Source organism: Hypanus sabinus, chromosome 26 (genome assembly GCF_030144855.1).
Source record: "Hypanus sabinus isolate sHypSab1 chromosome 26, sHypSab1.hap1, whole genome shotgun sequence".
NCBI classification, from domain to species: Eukaryota; Metazoa; Chordata; class Chondrichthyes; order Myliobatiformes; family Dasyatidae; genus Hypanus; species Hypanus sabinus.
In genome coordinates this window covers 48,223,643-48,244,274 of record NC_082731.1, presented here as the reverse complement: position 1 = coordinate 48,244,274, position 20,632 = coordinate 48,223,643, and the positions used below count along the sequence as shown (strand labels likewise).

The following is a 20,632-nucleotide window of genomic DNA, read 5'->3' as shown; positions in this document are numbered from 1 at the left end:
ATTGGCAGATAAGAAGAAAGAGAGAGAGAGAGCCAGAGAGAAGGATGACAGTGAAGGAGTGGTGGAGAAATGGAGGGCCAAGTGTCATGGGGAGTGAGATGCAGAGACTGGGAGTGAGGGAGAGAGAAAGAGAAACTCAGAAGTGGAAAGAAACTGAACATTTCCTCAAACATCCTACAATACAGACTATTTTTAACCATTTTCCCAATCACTGCTGCTTCTAAGAAGTTGGTGACAGCACAGCTGCAAAGCCAGAGTGAGAACACGCTGGTTGCTGAGTCACCTCTGTGTTTATAGTTGTATCAATCACCTGATCTTCAGTCCAATAACTGTGTCTCTCCTGCACTCAGTGATGCTGTGATGAATCATCTCCCAGGAAAGGAAATGAAAAAGGTAGGGACGTGTACCCCACTCGGTCGATTGAAGTGAAGGCATCCAGGTGAGGAAAAGGGATTTTTAAATAAACCCGCTATGTATGGAAGATTGAAAACTGTCAGCCAGAAACATCATATCAAACACAGAGAGGATTAGAAAAGCACTTCCTTCAGCACCAGAACCAGTCACAGTTCTCTGTGTCACCTCAGTAGCTGGCAGGCTACATGAGCAGGAAGGAGCAACGGACTGACCTTGGAGTTGCATCCATGCATCCTCCACCCTCCCTCACATCCTCCTTCCTAACTCACCCCCCCTTAGAAAAAGGCCAATTACTCATTCTCTCAAATCAATCTTCCTGACTCCTGAAGTAAATGGACTCTGCCCTACCCCAACCAACATACTTTTCTGATCAATATGTCCCTATCTCCCTACCCCCACTAAAACACCCCCATCTCACCCTCACACTAACACGGCTCAATCTCACTTCCCGCCACGAACACGCTCCAACCTCACTTCCCGCTCACTAACTAGCCCCAACACATTGAACATTCTCCCCCACCCTCCATAAACACACCTCCATCTCCCTTACCCCACTTACATCTCCATATCCACCAAGTTTGGTGAGGGATGCCATGAAGATTCAGGACTGGAAGATGGACTGACAATAACTCCCTGTGGTAGGGTTCCCATCGACGCCCAGCCCCTGTGGTAGATTTCCCATTGATGCCCACCCTCTGCAGAAGCCCTCAGCCCCAGCCCCCGTGGAATATTTCCACTTGACTGCCACATCCTCATAGTGAGCCCCACCCCCTGTGGTAGAGACCACAAAAGAGATAGGCTGCACCCGAATCTGAGGGGAACCCATATTCTCACGGGCAGGTTTATTAGCTCTGTTGGGGAGGGCTTCAACTAATTTGGCAGGGGGATGGGAACCAGAATGAAGAGACTCAGGATAGGACAGTTGGAAAAAAGCAAAGATAGTGTGCAGTCAGACTGTCAGGAAGGGCAAGCAGATGATAGGAAAAAATTGCAGCCAACAGGGTGAGTATCAGTGTATTAGGAATGCAGAGTCAAAAAGGATAGCAAATACAGTACTCAAAATGTTCAATGCACAAAGTATAAGGTGGATGATCTCGTTGCACTTTTACAGATTCTCAGGTATGATGTGGCCATCAATGAATTGTGGCTGAACGATGGTTGTAGCTGAGAGCTGAATTTCCAAGTTACACATTGTATCGGAAGGATAGGAAAGTAGGCAGAGCGGGAGGCGTGGCTCTGATGGTAAAGAAGGGTATCAAATTATTAGGAAGATGGGATTGGAAGATGTTAAGTACTTGTGAGTTGAGTTAAGAAAATGCAAGGGTAAAAGGAACCTGATGGCAGTTATATACAGACCTCCAAACAGAAGCTGGGATGTGGCTTATAAATAACAACGGGAAATAGAAAAGGCATGTCAAAAGGGTAAACTTATGATAGTCATGGGAGATTTCAACATGCAGGTCGATTGGGAAAATAAGGTTGATAATGGATCTCAAAAGAGTGAATTTGTTGAAATTGATGGCTTTTTAGAGAAGGTTGTTTTTGAGCCTACTAGGGGATCAGCTATACTGGTTTGGATGTTATGTAACAAACCGGAGGTGATTAGGGAGCTTAAGGTAAAGGAACTCTTAGGAAGCAGTGATCACAATATGATTGAGTTCAATTTGAAATTTGGTAGGGAGAAAGTAAAAGTTTAACATAACAGTATTTCAGTGGAGTAAAGGAAATTAGAGTGGTTTGGGAGAGGAGTTAGTCAAAGTAAACTGGAAGGAGCCTTTGGCAGGGATGTCAGCAGAGGACCAATGGCTAGAGTTTCTGGGAAAAATGAGGAAGATGCAGGATAGATATATTCCAAAAACAAAGAACTACTCAAACTGCAAAACAGTACAACCATGGCTTAAAAGACAAGTCAAAGCTAATGTAAAAACATGAGAGGGCAAGCAAACAAGCAAAAATTAGCAGGAAAATAGAGGATTGGGAAACTTTTAAAAACCTACAGATAGCATCTAAAATAATCATTAAGAGGGAAAGGATGAAATAGGAAAGCAAGTTAGCAAACATTAACAAAATGGATAGAAAAAGTTTTTTGAAGTATATAACAAATAAAAGAGAGATAATAGTGGATATAGGACCAATAGAAAATGAGGCCGGAGAAATAATAACAGGGGACAAGGAGATGGTAGATGAACTAAATGAGTACTTTGCATTAGTCTTCACTATGGAAGATACTGTCAGTGTGCCAGATGTTGAAGCGTGTGAGGGAAGGGAAGTGAAGTGCAGTGCAGTTACTATTACAAGGGAGAAGGTGCTCAAAAAGCTGAAAGACTTGAAGGTTCATAAGTTACCCGGACCAGATGAACTACGCCTTCGGGTTCTGGAGATTGTGGAGGTATTAGAAATGATCTTTTAAGAATCATTGGACTCTGGCATGGTGCCAGAGGCCTGAAAGATTACAAATGTCACTTCACTCTTTATGAAAGGAGGGAGGCAGCAGAAAGGAAATTACAGACAAGTTAACCTGACCTCAGTAGTTGGGAAGATGTTGGAGTCAGTTGTTAAGGATGAGGTTATGTAGCACTTGGTGACACAGGTCAAGACAGGACAAAGTCAGCATGGTTTCCTTAAGGGAAAATCTCGCCTGATGAACCTGTTGGAATTCTTTGAGGAGATTACAAATAGGATAGATATAGGGGATGTAATAGATGTTGTATATTTGGACTTTCCGAAGGCCTTTGACAGTGTCACACGTAAGGCTGCTTACCAAGTTAAGAGCCCATGGTATTACAGGAAAATTACAGCATTGGCTGATTATTTGGAGGCAGCTTGGTTAAAGATTAACTTGCAGGTTGAACCGGTGGTTAAGGAGACAAATGCAAAATTGGCATTCATTTCAAGAGTTCTAGAATATAAAAGCAGGGATGTGAGGGAGGCTTTATAAGGCACTGGTGAGACCTCACCTTGACTATTGTGAATTGCTTTGGACTCCTTATCCAAGAAGAGATGTGTTGGCATTGGAGTGAGTTCAGAGAAGGTTCAGAGCGATGATTCCAGGAATAAAAGAGTTATCATATGAGGAACATTTGATGGCTCTGGGCTTGTACTTGATGGAATTTAAGGATGATGGGAGGAATCTCATTGAAACCTTTCGAATCTTGAAGGCCTAGACAGAGTAGATGTGGAAAGGATGTTTTCCATGGTGGGGGTGTCTAGAAGAAGAGGGCACAGCCTCAGGATAGAGGGGCATCCGTTTAAAACAGAGGTGTGGAAACATTTCTTTAGTCAGAGGCTGGTGAATTTGTTACCACAGCAGCTGTGGAGGCCAGATGGTAGGGTGTATTTAAGTCTGAGATTGATAGGTTCTTGATTGGCCATGGCATCAAAGGTAATGGGGAAAAGGCCAGGGAGTGGAGCTGAGAAGGGTAAAATAGGATCAGCTGTCATTGAATGGTGGAGCAGACTCGATGGGCCAAATGGCCCAATTCTGCTACTTTGTCTTATAGTCTTAAAACACGAAACCACTGTGGTAAATCACCCCTCGACCCACTCCCTGTGGTAGACCTCCGCTCAACCCACCCCCAACATCTGTGGTAGATGTCCCATTGTGGTTGACTTCCTCTGGATCCCAGACTGTGTGGTAGACCTCATGACACCCACCCCCTGTGGTAGACTTCCCCTTGATCACATTCCTTGCTGTAGATCTCCCCTTGATCCCAACCTCCGTGGTAGACTTACTATCGAACCTACTCCTTGTGGGAGACTTCCCCTCAATCCCACCCCCATGCTAGATCGCACTCTCTGTGGTAGACTACCATTCAATCCCCACCACATATGGTAAACTTATCCTTGCCCCCACCTCCTGTGATACCCTGGAGGTAGACTCAACCCCACCCTCTGTGGAAGACTTGCCCTCAAACCCCACCACCAGCCATAGATTTCACCTTGAACCCACTCTGTGGTAGACTTCCCCTCATACTCCACCCTCTGTGATAGACACCCTGGTACCCCACCTCCTGAGGTACATATCCTATCGTACCCCACCACCTGTAATAATCTTCTCCCTAACCCACCCCCTGTTGTAGACTTCCCATCACCTGTGGGAGACTTCCTCTCATACCCCACACCCTGTGGTAGACTTGCCCTCATACTCCACACCCTGTGGTAGACCTCCCCTCATACCCTACCCCTGAGGTAGGCCCCATCCCCAGTGGTAATTTCCTTTTGGACCTTTTGTCATGAGGTAGACCACCTTCATCACCATTTTCTGTAGCATGCCCATGACTCCACCCTATGTTGTAGACTTCCACTCAAACCCTCCTTGGTGGAGCCTACTCTATGGTAGACTTCCCCACAGATCCTCATTCCCAAGTTGGACCTCATTCCTGAGATTTACCCTATTGGACCCTCAATCCTAAGGTAGACCCCATGGACGTCATCTCCTATGGTAAACTTCCCCTTAGACTCCCACCTGAGTACCTTGCTCCTCACTGCTCACTCTGTCTCAGCCCAAGGTAATCAATGGATACTCCTTTCAGACCCTGAGACTGGTGAAATTCCATATGCCACACATCAATTGCTGATAGGTTCTGCTTCCCCACAGTCACCCTGCTGGTATCCCAGAGGTCATGGCCCTAGAATGATGAGGGTTGACCTTCACTGCACCCATCTGTGTTTCATGAACCAGGGTACATGGTGTTGCAACAATATCTGCCCACAACATCCCGCTGACACCACAGGGATACACTTACTTCTGACTGTGGCAGTCCTGGAGGTGGCGACTCCCTTGGCATTGTGAGCCTCACACCGGAAGACTGTTGACTTCCACAGTCCTGCATGGACAAGGATGTTCAGTTAGTCTTGCTGGCATGGAATGAGCCCAGGTACAGAATGAGACCAGACACAGATTAAATCGTGGCACAGATTGAATTGAACATGGATTAAGCCCAGGCATGAAGCAAGTCCAGGCCAGAACAGATACGGCAAAGAAACAACTCAGATGTTAAAGTCAAGCCTCTTGCATGCCCATCAACTCCAAGGTTTGTCCACTAACTCTGAGGTTACCCCATTTACCTTCCAATTTCATTTGCTTTCCCCAATGCCAAAACGACTTTGTCAATGTTTATTGTGGAAGTTGTAGTTACCCAGAAAATGGCCTCTTCAGTTTATATTCTTATTCTCCATAATTTGCATTAATTAAATTATACAGCTCAGAAACAGGCCCTTCAGCCCAACTTGTCTCTGCTGAACATGTTGTCTACTTGAGCTAGGCCAGTTGGCCTGTGTTTGTCCTATAGCCCTCTCTAAACCTCCTGTGGTAGAGTCATTAATAGAGTAAAAGGCCCTTCAGCTCACAAAGTCCACACTGACCACAAACCATGCATATTGACACAAATCCTATCCTAATGTCAAATCCATTTTACTCTTCCCCATGCACATGGAGGGCTATGGTCTGGCTGAGTTCTTTGGGAGTAGGCAGTTTAATTGGTTTGGTACAGACTAGGTGAACTGAATGGGCTGTTCCAGTGTTGTTCTTTTTTATGATTGTGAATCTATGACATTCCCATCAACAGCTCCAGATTCTACCACTGGATGCAATTTCCAATAACTGATTAATATACTGACTCACACACCCTTGGGAAACCAGAGCTTATTTTTTCCATTTTCTGTAACCACTATGAGTTTGGGAGGTTATTATATATGGATTATCAACTGTTTGTATCTGTACTTTAACCTATTAATTATGTACTCTCAAGCTCTTTGTACTTGATGTTTTTCTTATTATGCTTGTTTAGAGTTAATAAAAAGATTTTTAAAAAAGAAAGAGAAACCAGAGAACCCAAGTGGAGACCAATGGGGAGATTATCTCATCTTACAATAGAACATAAAACATTAGAGCACAGTGCTGGACCTTTGCCCCCAATGTTGTGTCAATTTTTTAACCTATTCTAAGATCAATCTAACCCTTCCCTCCTACATAGCCCTTAATTTTTGTATCAACTATGTTCCTAAGAGTCTCTTAAATGTCCCTAATGTATTTGCCTCTACTACTGCCCCTGGCAAGGCTTTCCATGAACCCATCAGTGTGTGTGTAAAAAACATGCCTCTGACATCTCCCCTAGCTTTTCCTCCAATTGCCTTAAAATAATGTTCCCTTTTATTAGCTTTTCCTGCCCTGGAAATATATCTCTGGCTGTCCACATGATCTTTGCCTCTTTCTTGTACATTTCTCTCAAGTCACCTCTTATCCTCCTTCATATCCAAAAAGAAAAGCCCTAACTTGTTCAACCTATCCTGGTAAATCTCCTCTGCACTCTCTCTGAATAAAACTAATCTTATCTTAAAATCTTACAAAACAATCTTATCTTTCTTCTCTACTCTCAGTTGTGATGTAAGGTATTGACCTAAAATGTCAACAGATTTCTTCCCAACACCAGTCACCTTCAGTTGCAGCTTGTCCCGCTGTGTTCCTCCAGCAGTTTTTTTACCCCGCAGTATGGGATTTGAACTCAGGATGATAAGGCCAGTCCTCCTATCATTTGTTCATATGCTTACCATGGTACCCATAAAAACTACATCAACATTTCCCGGTATTTTAATTGCTTGTATTTATGACCCCGACCATCTCCTCTTTCCCAGTGTGACTATACCCAGTCATTTCATGTCTCCATCTTGCTTATTTGTTTGCCCTTCCCCAAGCTACAAAGTTAGTTTTAATCCCATTCCTCTCTGCTACGTTTTCACATTTCAACATAACAATAAATCAGGCAGAGGGAAATTTTAATTGGAAAGTATTAACTGTACATGAGGTGAGAGGACTAACCACAGACACCACATCGTAGGCAGCTGACTCACCCTTCTACACACTGACTTCTCATTTTTATTTTTATCTGTTTCAAAGTACACAGGGCAACAGGCCCTTCCATCCTGATGAAGCCGTGATGCCCAATTACACGAATTAACCTAATAATCCATACCTCTTTAGAAGCGCGAGGAAACCGGAGCACCCGGATGAAACCCACATAGTGACAGGGAAAAGGAACATACCCCTTACAGGCAGCAGCGGAATTGAATCCAGATTGTTGGAACTGTCATACACTAAACACTATGTCACTGTGTCACCCCTCTCTTTGATACTTTTATCAGATACAATGAAACAAGTCATTCAAATATTTTTCCAAGGAAAGGATTGTTCTTTTTTAAAGAAACTATATTTAAAGATTATATATTTTGCACAATTCAAGATTCAAGATTGCTTCATGTCATTTCCAGTACACAAGTGCAAAGGAGAACAAAATAATTATTACTCCAGTTACGATGCAGCACAAAAAGCATAATAAAGTAAAGAACTCAATAATATATAAATAGAGAAGATAGCTCATATACATAGATTAATTATATGTCCATAAAGTGACACAAGGTGCAGGAATGTCTATACACAAGGTGACTGACAGGAAATGATGAAGTAGTGTGGTTGAGAATGTGGAGAGGTGGGTTAGTGGGTGGAGGTGTTCATCAGCCTTACTGCTTAGGGAAAGTAACTGTTTTTTGAGTCTGATGGTCTTGGCCTGGATGCCATGTACCTCCTCCCTGATGGGAGTGTGACAAACAGTCCATGAACAGAGCATATGGGATCCTTCATGTTCAATGTTACTACACAAAAGATACAGAACATAACATAGGGATCTTCCCAATATCCCAGTGAGCACTTAGTTAGCCTGTCTAATTAACAATAGACAATAGACAATAGGTGCAGAAGTAGACCATTCGGCCCCTCAAGTCTGCACCACCATTCTGAGATCATGGCTGATCATTCACTATCAATACCCAGTCCCTGCCTTGTCCCCATATCCCTTGATTCCCCTATCCATCAGATATCTATCTAGCTCCTTCATGAAAGCATCCAGAGAATTGGCCTCCACCGTCTTCCGAGGCAGTGCATTCCACACCTCCACAACTCTCTGGGAGAAGTAGCTCTTCCTCAACTCTGTTTTAAATAACTGACCTCTTATTCTCAATCCATGCCCTCTGGTACTGGACTCTCCCAACATCTGGAACATATTTCCTGCCTCAATCCTATCAAATCCTTTAATTATCTTAAACGTTTCAATCAGATCCCCTCTCAATCTCCTCAATTCCAGCGTGTACAAGCCCAATCTCTCCAATCTCTCTGCGTAAGACAGCCCTGCCATTCCAGGAATCAACCTAGTGAATCTACGCTGCACTTCCCCAATTGCCAGAATGTCCTTCCTCAAACCTGGAGACCAAAACTGTACACAATATTCCAGGTGTGGTCTCACCAGGGCCCTGTACAAATGCAAAAGGACATCCTTGCTCTTGTACTCAATTCCCCTTGTAACAAAGGCCAACATTCCATTTGCCCTCTTCACTGCCTGCTGCACTTGCTCATTCACCTTCATTGACTGGTGAACTAGGACTCCTAGGTCTCTTTGCATTTCTCCCTTACCCAACTCTACACCGTTCAGACAATACTCTGCCCTCTTGTTCCTGCTTCCAAAGTGGATAACTTCACATTTATTCACATTGAATGACATCTGCCAAGTATCTGCCCACTTACCCAGCCTATCCAAGTCTCCCTGTATTCTCCTAACGTCCTCTTCGCATGTCACACTGCCACCCAGTTTAGTATCGTCAGCAAACTTGCTGATATAGTTTTCAATGCCCTCATCTAAATCGTTGACATAAATCGTAAAGAGCTGTGGTCCCAATACAGAGCCCTGTGGTACCCCACTAGTCACCTCCAGCCAGTCCAAGAAACACCCATTCACTGCTACCCTTTGCTTTCTATCTGCCAACCAGTTTTCTATCCATGTTGAAACCCTGCCCCCAATGCCATGAGCTCTGATTTTACTCACCAATCTCCTATGTGGCACCTTATCGAATGCCTTCTGAAAATCTAGGTGCACAACATCCATTGGCTTACCCTCGTCTAACATCCTTGTTACACCCTCAAAAAACTCCAACAGATTAGTCAAGCATGATTTGCCCTTGGTAAATCCATGCTGGCTCGGCCTAATCCTATTACTGCCATCAAGATGTGCCACTATTTCGTCCTTAATAATGGACTCAAGCATCTTCCCCATGACTGACGTTAGGCTAACAGGGCGATAGTTCTCCGTTTTCTCCTTCCCTCCCTTCTTGAAAAGTGGGATAACATTAGCCACTCTCCAATCTTCAGGAACTGATCCTGAATCTAAGGAACATTGGAAAATGATTACCAATGCATCCACAATTTCCTGCGCCACCTCTTTTAGAACCCTCGGATGCAGACCATCTGGACCAGGGGATTTATTAGCCTTCAGTCCTACCAGTCTACTCATCACAGTTTCTTTCCTAATGTCAATCTGTCTCAATTCCTCTGATATCTTATGTCCCTGGCCCATCCATACATCTGGGAGAATGCTTGTGTCCTCCCTGGTGAAGACAGATCTAAAGTACGCATTAAATTCTGTTGCCATTTCCCTGTTTCCCATAACAATTTCTCCCAATTCATTCTTCAAGGGGCCAACATTGTTCTTAACTATCTTCTTTCTCTTCACATAGCTAAAAAAGCTTTTGCTATCCCCTTTTATATTCCTGGCTAGACTGAGCTCATACCTGATTTTTTCTCTCCGTATTGCTTTTTTAGTTAAGATCTGCTGTTCCTTAAAACTTTCCCAATCATCTGTATTCCCACTCATCTTAGCCCTGTCATACTTCTTTTTCTTTAATGCTATACAATCTCTGACTTCCTTTGTCAACCACTGTGGCCCCTTCCCCCTCTTTGAATCCTTCCTTCTCATTGGAATGAACTGCTTTTGCATCTTTTGTATTATGCCCAAGAATATCTGCCACTGCTGATCCACTGTCTTTCCTGCCAGGGCATCCGCCCATTTAACTTTGGCCAGCTCTTCCCTCATGGCTGCGGAGTCTCCTTTATTTAATTGCAACACTGACACCTCTGATCTGCCCTTATCCCTCTCAAATTGTAGATAAAAACTTATCATGTTAAGATCACTACTTCCTAATGGCTCCTTTACTTCAAGATCACTTATCAATTCCTGTTCATTACACATCACCAAGTCCAAAATAGCCTCGTTCCTGGTTGGCTCAAGCACAAGCTGTTCCAAAAATACATCCCTTAGACACTCCACAAACTCCCTATCCTGGGGTCCAGCACCTACCTGATTCTCCCAGTCCACCTGCATGTTGAAATCTCCCATAACGACTGCATTACCTTTAGCACATGCCAATGTTAACTCCCTAATCAACTTGTACCCAATATCCACGCTACTGTTTGGGGGCCTGTACACAACACCCATTAGGGTCTTTTTACCCTTACTGTTCCTCAGCTCAATCCACACAGACTCTACTTCCCCTGTTCCCAAGTCACCTCTTGCTAAGGACTGAATCACATTCCTCACCAACAGGGCCACCCCACCCCCTCTTCCCATATTTCTGTCTCTACGATAGCACGTATACTATCGTACACTCAATTCCCAGGCCTGATCCCCTTGCAGCCATGTCTCCGTTATCCCAACAATATCGTAGTTCCCCATTTTCATCTGAGCTTCAAGCTCATCTGTCTTATTTCTGACACTACGCGCATTCAAGTATAGAATTCTGAGCCCATTCCTCCTCTCTTTGCTTAAAACACTGTCTACTGTACCTAACCCAGCTCCTTGAACTTCCATCGGGCTAATTGCACCCTGAATTTTGATGACCTTCTCAAGATCACCTAAACCTTCTACACATTTAACCCCATGCTCCTTCTGACCAACCCTCTGGATCTGGATCCCTGCCCCCTGCACATCTAGTTTAAACCCCACCGAGCAGCACTGGCAAACACTCCTGCAAGAATGTTAGTACCCCTCCGGTTCAGATGTAGACCGTCCCTTCGAAACAGATCCCAATGTCCCTGGAACAAAGACCAATTATCGAAAAACCTGAACCCTTCCTTCCTGCACCATGCTCTCAGCCTCGTATTAATGTGCATAATCATTCTATTCTTCGCCTCACTCGCACGTGGCACAGGTAGCAATCCCGAGATTGTCACCCTGGAGGTCCTGCCTTTCAGCTTCACTCCTAACTCCCTGAACTCTCTAAGCAGGACCCCCTCACTCACCTTACCTACATGGACCACTACATCTGGGTTCATGCCCTCGTTCTCAAGAATAGCCTGCACCCGATCTGAGATGTCCCGGACCCTTGCACCAGGGAGGCAACATACCATCCGAGACTCCCGATCTGCCCCACAAAATCTCCTATCTGCCCCCCTGACTATAGAATCCCCTAAAACTATCGCTCTCTTCTCTTCCCTCCTCCCCTTTCTAGTTGAGGGTTCAACCTCTGTGCCAGAGGCAGGACCACTACAACTCATTCCTGGTAGGTCATCCCCATCAACAGTATCCAGTACGTTATACTTATTGTTAATGGGAATGGCTGCAGGGGTGCTCTGCTCTCTCTGCCTGCTCCCCCTGCCTCTCTGGACCGTCACCCATCTGCCTACTTCTTGGTTTTTTGGTGTGACTACCTCCTGATAACTCCTATCTATCTCTGCCTCTGCCTCCCGAATGATTCTCTACTCTAAACATCCTCTACTCATCAGGATGAGTACCAAAGACCCTCCAAGACCCATCCCCTTGTTCCTATCCTAGTATACAGATCAAACCTCACTGACATTTTATTGCCCTAACCCCGCGCTGCTTAATTCCCTGAGTATATAAAAATCCTGAACATACCCATCAATCGACAGCATTTGTTTACATAGAGTTTGCGTGCTCATGACCACATGGCTTCACTTGGGTATTACATAGCAGGCCCCACGGTCCATCCAGTCCATGCCAAAACTCCCACAAAGTCCTGTTACAGTTTCTTCCTACGTCTCAACAACATGAGGGTCAGTAACTTAATTAACACAATCTGCTCCAAGGGTCAGATATATGATAAAATTTTGTAGGGGTGGAGCTGATGAAAATGTAGATAGAACAAAATAAGTTAGGGTAGGATTAATGTAAAAATGGATTCTGAAAGGTCGACATGGTAGGCAGAAGGACTGTTTCCATGCTCTATGTCTCTGTAACTGTTATTCTGAATGCAGAACAGCAGTTCTATAATGAAGGAGTACACCACATGGAGCATGAACTCTTCTCATTACTACCATCAGAAAGGAGGTGCAGGAGTCTAAAGATGTACAGTTAATGATTTAGGAACAGCTTCTTCCCTTCCATGGACCCTGGACACCATCTCACTATTCTTCTTTTGCACTATTTATTCATCTTATTTTAGATTGCAACTTTGAGTTAGTTTTCTTGTCTTTGTACAGAACAAAACATTTCTCAACAAGTCAGTGACAATAAACCTGATTCTGATTCAGCTCACTTGAACAGAGAAAAGAACACAGATAAGCAATGGTCGGAGACCTACAGCAGAGATTTAGGCCAGTGCTCAATGGAGTCACGAGGCCCTGCCTATTCTCTTCATTTTAGTAGATCTTTGAAATCCTCTCTCTTTCCTGTACACATATTGCTTCTCTTCAACCCTAACCCTAACCCTAACCCTGACCCTGACCCTGACCCTGACTCTGACTCCGACCCTAACCCTAACCCTAACCCTAACCCTAACCCTAACCCTAATGCGGGGCACACACCCCCACAAACCTTAGGCAAATTCCAAGAGGGGTAGACACCCCCACAAACCCTAGGCAACTTCCAAGGGGGGCACACACCCCCACAAACCCTAGGCACTCCCCGATTAACCCTTGCTAAATCCCCATAAATCGGATATTCTATGTCGAGAGGGGTAGGATTCAACAAGGGCAAGTGTGGGACCTGGTTAATGAAGGCGTGGGCCAGATCAAAGTGGCAGGGTGATGTGAAACAGAATCTCAAGTGAGGAGATCAAAAATCACAAGAGGGCTTTTTAGCCCACTGCCCGCATAATCTCAACCTAACCCTAACCCTAACCCTAACCCTAACCTTAACCCTCTTCAACATGGCAAAGGGGAGGTTCACTGACTGAACTGCAGAAATCTACTCATCACAGTTGTTTACCCCTGTTGTGAATGGACTCTTTAGTGTTTTGTACCTTGCAGAGCAAATGGCCCACTCTGTGGGTGGCACAGCAGTGTAGTGGTTCATATAATGTTATTACAGTGCCAGCAACCTGGGCTCAGTTCCCGCTGCTGTCTGTGATGAGATTGTGCATTCTCTCCATAACTGCTTTGGGTTCTTCCAGCAGCTCCAGTTGCCTCCCTCAATCCAAAGGCATAACCATTAGGGTTACTCATGTGTGTACGCTTTGCTGGCACTGGAAGTATGGTGACACTTATAGGCTGCCCCCAGTGCATCCTTGACCTGGCTGGTCGTTGATGCAAATAACACATTTCACTGTATGTTTTGATGTACATGTGACAAATAAAACTAATCTTTATCATTTGCTCCTGATTGATATGAATTGGTGATGGTTATGCCATTGAATGGCAAGAGACGGTAAGTGCTTTGATCCTTAATTGATAGAGATGGTCATTCACAGCCAGTCTCGCAGTGTCAACATTAGTTGACTGTTCTGAACGAGTGGCTGGCTGCCATGGAGGTCTTGCTGGAGGCAAGTTATCACTGCTTTATTTGCTGATGAATTTGAATGGAATCAAAGTTAGACAGCACAGAAACAGACCCGTCTGCCCACCACCTCTATGCTAACCATGACAATTGTGGAACGCAATTTAATGTCTTTGAAAGGAGAAAGTCTTTGCTCTGGAATCACTCCTAACAAACTAACTTGCCATGTCAGGTGAAGCTGGAAAACTCAGAGAGGGTCATCAGAAAGTTTCCTACAGCATTATGTTGGTACAAGTGTAAAAAAGAGCTTTGGAGTGAGGAAGAGAATCAACAAAGCAGAAGGAATGATGAGCTTATGCTGACGAGAGAGAAATTGAAAGAGGTGCCATAGGGAAGGAAGATTTGTAAAACAGTGACTTGACCTTAGGAAATCCTAATCACTCTGGTTCAGCTTTCCTCTGTTGTGAACAGATTCTTCCTTGTTTTGTACCATGTCCCATCAGGGTCAGTACAAGGGCATTACAGACATTCACACCACATGCCGCACCTGCAAAGCTAACAGCATTATGAAGGACCCCACGCACCCCTCATACAAAAACTCTTCTCCCTCCCGCCATCTGGCAAAAGGTACCGAAGCATTCGGGCTCTCATGACCAGACTGTGCAACAGTGTCTTCCCCCAAGCTATCTGACTCCTCAATACCCACAGTCTAGACTGACATCTACATCATTTATTATTATATTGAAATTTGTCCTCTACTGTGCCCATTGTCTTGTTTATTAATTATTGTACTGCCCTGCACTGTTTTGTGCACTTTATGTAGTCCTGTGTAGGTCTGTAGTCTGTTGTAGTTTTTGTGTTATTTTACAGTCTAGTGTAGTCTTGAGTTGGCTCGCATAGTCTAGTGTAGTTTTATGTTGTTTCAAGTAGCACCAGCGTTCTGGAGGAATGTTGTTTCATTTTTACTGTGTACTGTACCAGCAGTTTATGGTTGAAATGACAATAAAAAGCAACTTGACTTGAAGGGCTGCATCTTCCAAACATAAAAATGCTGGAAATCTTGAGCAACACACAAAAAATGATGGAGGAACTCTGCAATTCCAGGTGAATACCAATTCCTCATGAAGGGTCTTGGCCTGAAATGGCAACTATTTATCCCCTTCCATAGATGCTGCCTGACTTGATGAGTTCCTCCAGCATTTTGTGTGGATTTTCTATAACTAATCATAAGCGTGTCCTATTGATAACCCACTGTTTAGATATTAGGCAGTGAATATCTTTTGGTGCTGTGTCCTCCATCGATTAGAGAGAAGGGAAGGGGGCAGGTGTTGTATGATAAGCTCTCAGCTGGCAGAGCAGAATTGATGGTGTTATGTCTTATGTCTCCTATGTCTTATGGTGTTATGGTCTATCTCTACTGGGGCACAGATCAACCCTGCAGATGGCAAAGGGAAAAAGTTCTGTTTCTTTCCCATGCCTTAAACAAGAAATGCAGAAGGCTCAGCAAGTCAGGCAATATCTGTGGAAAGGAAATTAGCTAACTGCTTCTTTCTTTACAGAGGCTGCTTGACCTGCTGGGTATCCAACATTTTCGCCTTTCCAACAGTTGCAGTTTTTGTTTTATTTTCATTTCCCAAAGACATTATTAAGCTGGAAAGAGTGTAAAGAAGAATTACAAGAATGTTGCTAGAACTTGAGGGTCTGAATTATAGTGAGAGTTTAGGCAGGTTTGGACTTTTTCTTTAAGAGTGTAGCAGACTGACGTCTGATCTTACGGAATTGTATAAGATCACAAGGGGCATAGATAGGCTGAAAGCACAGTCGTTTCTTCCAAGGAAATTGAATTAAAACTAGAGGGTATAGGTTTAAGGTGAGAAGGAAAAGATTTAAAAGAGACCTGAGGGAAAAACTCTTCACACAGATAAGGAACAAGCTGCCAAAGCAAGTGGATGAGGCAAGTACAATAACAACTTTTAAAAGACACAATGACTGGTACATGGATAGTAAAGGTTTAGGGAGATGTGTGTCAAATACAGACAAATGGGACTAGCTTAGATGGGGCATCTTGGTCCCCTCTCCTCTCCAATCAGATTCCTTCTTCTGTAGCCCTTTACCTTTTCAAGGGGCCTATTTCTACACTAATAACTCTATGACTCAGAGTAGAGTGTAAGCAACAGAGAGGAAACACATTTAGAAACTGTCCTGCTTCTAGTTAGTAACATCAGGAAGACAAGGGAGTGTCACTACCATCAGAGAAGGGGTACAGATCTGTATAGACCCACACTCAGTGATTCAGAAACCGCTTCTTCACCTCTGCATGAGATTTTTAAACTATCCATGAACCCAACTTTATTATTCTGTTATTTTGCAATTTATTGTAGTTTTTGTTTTTAATTTATGGCAATTTTATGCAGAAAACAACAAATTTCATGCCATATAAGTCAATGATAAAAATACAATTCTGATTCTGAAGATCACACTTTAAAAAATAAAATTCACCACTTACATGGCATAATTCTTTTTCTCTGGCTGTTTTTGGCCTTAAACAAGTGAGATCAGCACAGATTAGAAATGCTCAGTGTACGCCTGATTGCCGTTGTCAACTTCAGCCTGCCTGAATCTGCCTTCCTAATCTTTTTTTGATTACTGGGCTCATTTGCCAAATTATGAAACAGAGCCAAATCCTTATCGCCTCAGGCTGTTGACCTCAGAGTTTCAGAGTAACACTTCCCATTGTAACTTCTGACATCATGTAAACCTACAGCCGTTGGAGAAAGAAACCAGGCAGCTGATCTCTCAGCAAAGCTTCTGAAGTTCAAGTGAAGCTTTGCCACACACTGGAGACAGACAGTGACCCTAGGCCAGGCTCTATACCTTCTAGTCACAAGCAAAACCATCTCTACCATTCAGTGGGTGAGAGATTCTGGGGTTCAAGCGCACGTCCCCTTGGCCTGAGTACAAGATGGGGCTCACTAAACACCCTAATGCATAGGGATGCAACCAATAGAGCCACTGTCTCAAATCCCCTGAGATCCGGGTTCAATCCCGACCTCCGATGTTATCAGTGTGGAGTTTTTGCATGTTCTTCCTGTGACCTTGTGGGTGCTTCACTTTCCTTCCACCTCCGAAAGACATGCAGGTTGGTGGGTTAATTAACTGCTGCAAATTGCAAATACTGGAGGAACTTTGCAAGTCAGTCAGCATCTATGGAGGGGAATAAACAGTCAACGTTTCAGGTTAAGACCTCTCATTGGGACTGGAAAAGAGAGAGTAAGAGGAAGAAGATGGGGGAGGGGAGGAGAACAAGTTGACAGCTGACAGATGAGGAGGGAGGTAATGTAGTGGGTTGGTGGGGGAGGGAAGAAATGAATTGAGAAGCTGGGAGGTGATAGGTAGAAAATGTAAAGGACTGGTGAGGATGGAATCTGATAGGAAAGACCATAGGAGAAAGGGAAGTAGGAGGGGCAGCAGGGGAAGGCGATAGGCAGGTGATGAGAAGAAAGGAGGACCAGGATAACCAGAATGGAAAATGGAAAAAGGGAGAAGGGGCTAGTCTTTAGCTGAAGTTAGATAGATCAATGTTCATGTCAGGATGGAGGCTGCCCAGATGGAATATGAGGTGTTGATCCTCCAACCTGAACTTGGCCTCATCATGGTAGTAGGGAAGGCCATGGACAGACATGTGACAATGCGACTGGGAAGTCAAATTGAAATTGGATTTGATGGGAATATGGGGAGAATCAACCAGCATTGCTGCTGATGGTCAGGACCGATTTGGTGGACTGAATGCCCTGTTTCTGTGCTATATCTCTCTATATGTTCCCAGTTCCAGGCTCATCTGTGTAGAAATGTGGATCCTAAAAGCAGCAAGGTCGATCTGTTAGATAAATTTAAAGAATCATCCTTAGGAGCAGAGTGGCCTGCTCATAATTTACTTCTGAAAAAAAAACCTACTTAAGATTACAACTGCCTGGGACCAAACTGACGATCCTTCTGGAAGTGAATGCCAGCATTTAGACTTCAGTACATGCCACTGCTGGGTCAGTGATTGGGACTGACACTGAGTCAGTCATACTGCCTACAGAGAAGTTTCAAGTTAAATCAAAAAGGTGGCATTCGTCATGAAGGACACCAATCATCCAGGACGTGCTCTCTTCTTATTACTACCATTGGAGAAGAGCCTGAAGACACACACATCATTTTAGGAACAGCTTCTTCCCTTCCGCCATCAGATTTCTGAACAGAGAATGAACACAACCTCACTGTTTTTGCTTTCATGTTCCACTACTTATTTAATTTACATTTTAATATGTATTTCTTATTGCAATTTAATAGTTGTTACGTATTGCACTGTACTCCTGCTGCAAAACAACAAATGTCCATGATATATGCAAGTGATATTAAACATTATTATGATACTGATTAACTATCCATCTTGCACAGCAACAACTCTGCTGTAAAACGATTGAAATCAGTCGTTCACCTTTTACCAGCAAGCAATGTCAGCAAGGTTCCAGTAATCAGACATCCTTCAAACTTTGGTGGTGCTGGAACAGCAATTTTCTGGAATATTGGAGGTCATTCCTTTACATACACTGTTGTATTAAATTCTATAAAACATTGTTGGATGTCTGCAGGGTGACGTTCATGTGGGGTCAGTTAATGGCTCTAGATTGTCTGTTGGTCTCTTTTAGAGCTAGGTTGATGATTCTTTTAGTGTCTGCATTCAGGTTTATTATTTATGTGGGTAGACATTAATATCCTTTTGTAAGTCCAAAGGAATGCTGTGCCCAAACAATGGATTAATGGCTGAGGAGTGACCATTACAATGTCTAATTGATTTATGAGGCTACACTGAACGCTGTGTTAATGGAGACAGGATGTTTTTGAAAAAAGACAAGCTGTGTTGAGAGACAGGATCAAAGAGTTTGTCTGTCCCATGGTTGCTCTGCACTTATGAAACTTGTATTTATTGAAGTGTCTTTCCTGGTTTCATCGAACTTCCACCAGGGCCAGAGATTGTGATTGGTACCAATGACCTAGGGGTGGTTTCACGAGCGAATCAGAATTCAGAGTTCCCCCAACAACAATTGAGTAGTGACTAAGAATTTTGAGCCCTGACATCTTCGTGACTTACTATGTAGTATTTTGTGGTTTGTTTGTGCATTCTATTTTATGATAATAAATTAGGCTTAAATTACTTTGGTGTGCTTGTACCCATTACCACATCACCTAGACATGCAAATTGTTGGGTCTGATTAATCCAGCTCATTACATCCACCAACACACATTTAGTTCAAAGCACAAACAGCTGGAGGAACTAACTGGGTCAGACAGCATCTGTAGAGGGAAATGGAGACACTAGGAGACCTCAGATAAAGGATTATTTGGCATGTGGATCTGAATACTGGAAGTCTTATTTCAGTGGTATAAGGGATTGGAAAATTGGTTTATTATTGTCACATGTATCAAGGTACAGTGAAAACTGTGGCAGTGAGGAAGGCAAAATACAATTTAAGCATTTATTTCAAGCAGACTAGCTTGTAAATACAAGGATGTAATGTGAGGCTTTCTGAGGCATAGGTGAGAGCACAACTGGAACATTGTGAGAAGTACAGGGCCCCATACCTAAGAAAGACTGTGCTAGCATTGGAGAAGGTCTAGAGGAGGTTGACAGGAATGATCCTGGAACGGAAATGTTAACATACAAGAAGTGTTTTATAAACCTGGGCCTGTACTCAGTAGAGTTTAGAAGAATGAGGGGGGGATCTCATCTACCAGACATTGCAAGGCTAAGACAGAGTGGACCTGGTGAGAATATTTCTAATAATAGGGGAGTCTAGGACCAAAGAGCACAGGCTCAGAATACAAAGACATCCCTTTATAACAGAGTGAGGAGGACTTCCTTTACCAAAGGGAGGTGAATGTTTGGAATTTATTGCCGCAGATGGCTATAGAGGCCGTCATTGTGTATATTTAAAGCAGAGACCCCTTATCTAAGAAAAGACGTGATGGCATTGGAGAGGGTCCAGGGGAGGTTCATGACAATGATTCCAGAAACAGAAGGGTTTATTATTTGTTTATTATTGTCACAAGGGCTAAGGTACAGTGAAAGACTATTGGTAATGAGGAAAGCAAATGCAATGTCAGCATTTATTTTAAGTGAATTAGAATATAACAATAAGGATGTTATATTGAGGCTTTACATGAAGAGTGTTTGATGACTCTTACTCGCTGGAGTTTAGAAAGATGACTGGGATCCCATTGAAACCTATTGAAAATTGAAAGGTTTAGAGAGAGTGAACGTTGAGAGGATATTGTCTATGTTGGGGGAGTCTAGGACCAGAGGGTGCAGGCTCAGAATAGAGGGGCACCCATTTAGAACATCATTGGGTATTTTTTTAAAGCAGAAGTAGATAGCTCCTTGATTAGTAAGGGAGAAGGCAGAAGAATGGAGCTGAGAAGGAAAATGATGGAATGACAGAAGAGACTCAACAGGCCAAATGGCCTAATTCTGCTCCTACGTCTTATGGCTTATCTTTTCATTACATCAGTATATTGAATTCATGAAAGGGAAGACAATAAATGAATAAAGTGCTATGGTTACAGAGAAATTTCATTGAAGGCAGGCAATAATCTGCAAGGTCATAACATGGTTGGTTGTC

At 43.5% G+C, this 20,632-nt stretch overlaps 1 protein-coding gene across 3 annotated transcripts in view; it reads right to left on the bottom strand.

Annotated features, from left to right (window-relative positions):
• LOC132381545 (tyrosine-protein kinase receptor UFO) overlaps positions 1 to 20,632 on the bottom strand; it is a 175,344-nt gene that overhangs the window by 92,533 nt on the left and 62,179 nt on the right. For 2 of the 3 annotated variants that reach the window (XM_059951043.1, XM_059951044.1), the window contains exon 5: positions 5,160 to 5,240. The exons of the other annotated variant lie outside the window; for it this stretch is intronic. In XM_059951043.1, the coding sequence (XP_059807026.1) occupies positions 5,160 to 5,240 (81 nt within the window). The remainder of the gene's footprint in view (positions 1 to 5,159; positions 5,241 to 20,632) is intronic. 3 annotated transcript variants of the gene reach the window in all.